Source organism: Ascaphus truei, chromosome 2 (genome assembly GCF_040206685.1).
Source record: "Ascaphus truei isolate aAscTru1 chromosome 2, aAscTru1.hap1, whole genome shotgun sequence".
Taxonomy (NCBI): Eukaryota; Metazoa; Chordata; class Amphibia; order Anura; family Ascaphidae; genus Ascaphus; species Ascaphus truei.
The window spans coordinates 339987742-339992741 of NC_134484.1; the positions used below are offsets into that span (position 1 = coordinate 339987742).

At 58.6% G+C, this 5000-nt stretch overlaps 1 protein-coding gene across 2 annotated transcripts in view; it reads right to left on the reverse strand.

Annotated features, from left to right (window-relative positions):
- Window positions 1–5000, reverse strand: part of CNTNAP2 (contactin associated protein 2) — a 1988831-nt gene that overhangs the window by 68243 nt on the left and 1915588 nt on the right. For both annotated transcript variants that reach the window (XM_075586746.1, XM_075586748.1), the window contains one exon: window positions 3123–3216. In XM_075586746.1, the coding sequence (XP_075442861.1) occupies window positions 3123–3216 (94 nt within the window). The remainder of the gene's footprint in view (window positions 1–3122; window positions 3217–5000) is intronic.

A 5000-nucleotide genomic window follows, 5' to 3' on the forward strand; every position in this document is an offset into this window, starting at 1 on the left:
AGCGGGAGGGGAGGGGGAAAGGGGAGCGGAGGGGGGGGGGGAAAGGGGAGCGGAGGGGGAGGGGAAAGGGGAGCGGAGGGGGGGGGAGGGGAGCGGAGGGGGGGGGAAAGGGGAGCGGAGGGGGGAGGAAAGGGGAGCGGAGGGGGGGGGAAAGGGGGAGCGGAGGGGGGGGGAAAGGGGAGCGGAGGGGGGGGGAAAGGGGAGCGGAGGGGGGGAAAGGGGAGCGGAGGGGGGGGTGGAAAGGGGGAGCGGAGGGGGGGGAAGGGGAGTGGAGGGGGGGGGGAAGGGGAGCGGAGGGGGGGGAGGGGGAGCGGAGGGGGGGAAGGGGAGCGGAGGGGGGGAAGGGGAGGGGGGGGAAGGGGAGCAGAGGGGGGGGGAAGGGGAGCGGGGGGGGAAGGGGAGCGGGGGAGGGGAGGGGAGGGGGGGGGAAGGGGAGCAGAGGGGGGGGAAGGGGAGCGGGGGGGGAAGGGGAGAGCGGGGGGGGAGGGGAGAGTGGGGGGGAAGGGGAGCGGGGGGGGGAAAGGGGAGCGGGGGGGGGAAAGGGGGAGCGGGGGGGGGAAAAGGGGAGAAGTGGTGGGAAGGGGGAGGAGGGGGGAGGTGGTGGGAAGGGGGAGAAGGGGGGAGGTGGTGGGAAGGGGGAGGAAGGGGGGAGGTGGTGGGAAGGGGGAGAAGGGGGGATGTGGTGGGAAGGGGGAGGAGGGGGAGGTGGTGGGAAGGGGGGGGAGGGGGGAGGTGGTGGGAAGGGGGAGGAGGGGGGAGGGTGGTGGGAAGGGGGGGGAGGTGGTGGGAAGGGCGAGGTGGTGGGAAGGGGGGAGGGGGAGGTGGTGGGAAGGGGGGAGGTGGTGGGAAGGGGCGAGGTGGTGGGAAGGGGGAGGTGGTGGGAAGGGGGGAGGTGGTGGGAAGGGGGGAGGTGGTGGGAAGGGGGAGGAGGGGGGAGGTGGTGGGAAGGGGGGAGGTGGTGGGAAGGGGGGAGGGGGGAGGTGGTGGGAAGGGGGGGGAGGGGGGGAGGTGGTGGGAAGGGGGAGGAGGGGGGAGGTGGTGGGAAGGGGGGGCGAGGGGGGAGGTGGTGGGAAGGGGGGCGAGGGGGGGAGGTGGTGGGAAGGGGGGCGAGGGGGGAGGTGTGGGAAGGGGGAGGAGGGGGGAGGTGGTGGGAAGGGGGGGGGAGGGGGGAGGTGGTGGGAAAGGGGGGGTGGTGGGAAGGGGGGGGAGGGGGGAGGTGGTGGGAGGGGGGAGGGTGGTGGGCAGGTGGTGGGAAGGGGGGAGGGGGGAGGTGGTGGGGAAGGGGGGGGGGGGGGAGGGGGGAGGTGGTGGGAAGGGGGGGTGGTGGGGAGGGGGAAGGGGGAGGAGGTGGTGGGAAGGGGGAGGCGGTGGAAGGCGGGGGGGGAGGCGAAGGGGGGTTGGAGGGGAGGCGAAGGGGGGGGTGGAGGGGAGGCGAAGGGGTGGGTGGAGGGGAGGCGAAGGGGGGGGTGGAGGGAGGCGAAGGGGGGGTGGAGGGGAGGCGAAGAGGGGGGTGGAAGGGAGGAGAAGGGGGGGTGGAAGGGAGGCGAAGAGGGGGTGGAAGGGAGGTGAAGAGGGGGGGGGTGGAGGGGAGGTGAAGAGCGGGGTGGAGGGGAGGTGAAGGGGGGGGGAGGTGAATGGGGGGTGAAGAGGTGGGAGGTGAATGGGGGGTGAAGAGGTGGGGGGTGGAGGGGAGGTGAAGGGGGGGGTGGAGGGGAGGTAAATGGGGAGGTGAAGAGGGGGTGGAGGGGAGGTGAAGAGGGGTGGAAGGGAGGAGAAGTGAGTGAGGGGAGGTGAAAGGGGGTGAGGGGAGGTGAACGGGGGTGAGGGGAGGTGAAGGCCGCTCACTCACCCGTCCGGCAGGTCCCACGTGGATCTGAGGCGGGGGGCAGCGTGTTGTGGCCGCTCCCCCGCTGTGTCCCGGGCGCTCGCTCGCTCCCCCGCTGACTGTAGCGGCGCCGGGGGGGGGGGGGGGGTATCGGGGAGACACTGACACTGGAGGGGAGGGGGGTGGAGGGGAGGTGAAGGGGGGTATGGAGGGGAGGTGAAGGGGGGTGGAAGGGATGTGAAGGGGGGTGGAAGGGAGGTGAAGGCCGCTCACTCACCCATCCGGCAGGTCCCACGTGGATCTGAGGCGGGAGGCAGCGTGTTGTTGCCGCTCCTCTGCTGTGTCCCGGGCGCCGCCATCTTGGGTACTCGGCGCCGCGAGGCAGGCTGCCTGGCCACTGGCTGTTCCCCCGCCGGGCAAGGGGTGAGTTGTAGCGCCGGGGAGGGGGGGGCATGTATATGTGGGGGGGGGAGAGGTGGGAGATATAGAAGGGGGGTCTCGCACGGCAGCTGACACTGGGTGGGGGGGCGCTGAAGGGGTAATAATAGTGTGTGTGTCGCGGCGCCGGGGGAGGGGAGGGGCGGGGTGAAAGCGCGGGAGACACGGGGAGAGGAGGAGGTGCGCGCGGGTGCTGCTAACACTGTGTGCCCCGCTAATGTAGGTAACACCCCCCTACTCTCGTGTGTGTGTGTGTGTGTGTCCCCGTCCGTCCCTGTGTGTCCTTTGGCCCGTCACTCTGCCTCAGGCCAATGAGAGGGGGGCGGGCGGGCCAAGGGACCAATGAGATTGCCGCTAGGGACGCAGACATACAGTGCTTTCACAAATATATAGTAGATATATATATATATATATACATATATATATAATTTTTTCCTTTTTTTGTAAATTAAAGGCACCTAAATTCTACCTATTAAACACACCACGGGCATTATTTCACCCCGTGGCACTGCTCCTTTAAACGGAAACTTTTGGACTGAAGCTTGGATATTAAAAATGATTGCGCAGGTCTCCACTTGGTATTTACCGCCTCTCTGCAAACAGATATGACATTTTACGAGCAACCTTTTATTTCCCCAACAATGCAATTGACCTCGCAGCATAAAGGGAAACTCTGAGAGCAGCCGAGAGTGGCGTAGAATATATGGGACTGCCATTGGGAAACATGGCCTCACTATAACATTTACCTCTGTAATTACTTCTTCCCGATGCCTCCAATGTGACCCATAAAGTATATCCATATTGAGGATGACAGTCTGAAACAGCACCTGTATTTCATTGCTGTGGGAATCCCGCTTACCTATAACTCTCCCAAGGAAAAGGGCCTTTGGTCCATTAAACTGGATTTCAGAAGCTGCAGGAAGGCTGTAACTTGCCGGAGGGTAATGATCCAGCTGAGAGGCAGAAACAAGAGAGGAAGATAAGAGAAACGTGAGTAGGGTTATTTAAATAAGAGCCTGGTAACATCATATTTCAGTGGGGTCAGCTCTTCCTTAAAAATAAATAAATAAAAAATAAAAAAATAATTATATATAAGTCACATTTTCCTGATGCTTCTGTTTTACTTCTGTACTAACCCCCAAACAGCAGCCAGTGTCCTTGAAAATAAAGGTCATGCGGAGAAGAAACAGCTGTGTGGTCATATTTCTTTGTATGTACATTTTGTGTTGTCATTCATTCCTTGTGTCGATATAGATAATTGCATCACTAAACCACATTTTGAAAGCTAGTTTTTAATGATATAGATTATAGAATACTGTGCAACAATGTCAAATGATAACTGAAGTACTTATTCTTCCTATTTGGTACATTTTGTTACATTTCCTTCCCCCCCCCCCCTCCATCCTTATCACCTTCTTTATTTACCCAAATCTACCTGGGGGAAAGAGGATGTCAAGTACTGTAGCTGCTTAGAGGAAAGCCAGCAATGTGTTATGCTGTTTAGGCAGAGGTACAGCACTATACTAGCAGCAGAAACTCTATAGACGTGACCTAGATTACTGTGTTCAGTTCTAGAGACCAGATCTCCAGAATTATATAACTTAGAGATTGGGAAAAGACGAACTAAAAATATGGTGCATGGTTTACCTCAGAGGTGCTCAACTTCAGTCTTCAAGCACCCCCACAACAGGTCAGGTTTTCAGGATATCCCAGCTTCACGCAGAGGTGACTCATTCACAGGCTCAGTCGATAACTGATTGAGCCACCTGTGCTGGGATATCCTGAAAACCTGACCTGTTGGTGGGAGGGGGGTTGGGGGGGGGGGGGGTTGAGGACTGAAGTTGAGCGCCTCTGGTCTACATCATTAAACATATCAGGACAGACTAAAGAAATGTTAAAAATATAAAGGGTTTCAACAAGGAACGGGAGAAAATCAGGTTTCAGAGACGGAGAAGTGTAAGGTCTCGTGTATAGTGCCCGCGACCGTCGATGCGATGGGACGGGTGACGTCACCCGTTGCCGCTAGCGAAACTTATATTTCGCTTTGCGGCAGCGTCGCGGGCGTACTGGCATTTGATTTGTTCAGGGGCTGTCACATGAGGCGACAGCCCTTGAAAAATCAAATATTCCCAGCTTCCAAAGTTGGCGACGCTCCATCGCTCTGTCGCATTGCCGCCATTGCCGCCATCGCGCTTACTATAAGCGCACGCGGCGGCAATGTATTTGTTTTGGGGCGGCGTTGCGTCACTGTACGCGCGGCCTTAGAACAGGAGGGCGTGCTCTGAAGCTGGAGGGGGGCAGGCTCAGGGGAAATGTGAGGGCGTACTTCTTCATGGGAAGGGTGCAGGATTTGTGACGTTAGCCTCGCACCAGACATGGTAGGGGCTAATACAGGAAGGGAATTTCAATATGTTTGGGATAGTCATACTGTAAGGCTATCCTAAATACCAAAGAACACCAGTGATCAAATACGGTCTGAGGTTTTACAACACAGATGAAAATGGGCAGACTAGCTGGGCCAAATGGTTCTTGTCTGCTGTCAAGTTGTATGTACAGTATCTATGTTACATAACTCTGCTTACGTTTGACTCTAATGGGGAAAAATGTATGAGGCTAAGAAACGGAGCAAAATACAATAAATTACTGCACAGATGTAAAAATGTTTATATATATATATACACGTTTTAAGTTATGGTGGGTGAAAAAGGCAACAAGAAACCTCCACCGTATTGCATAT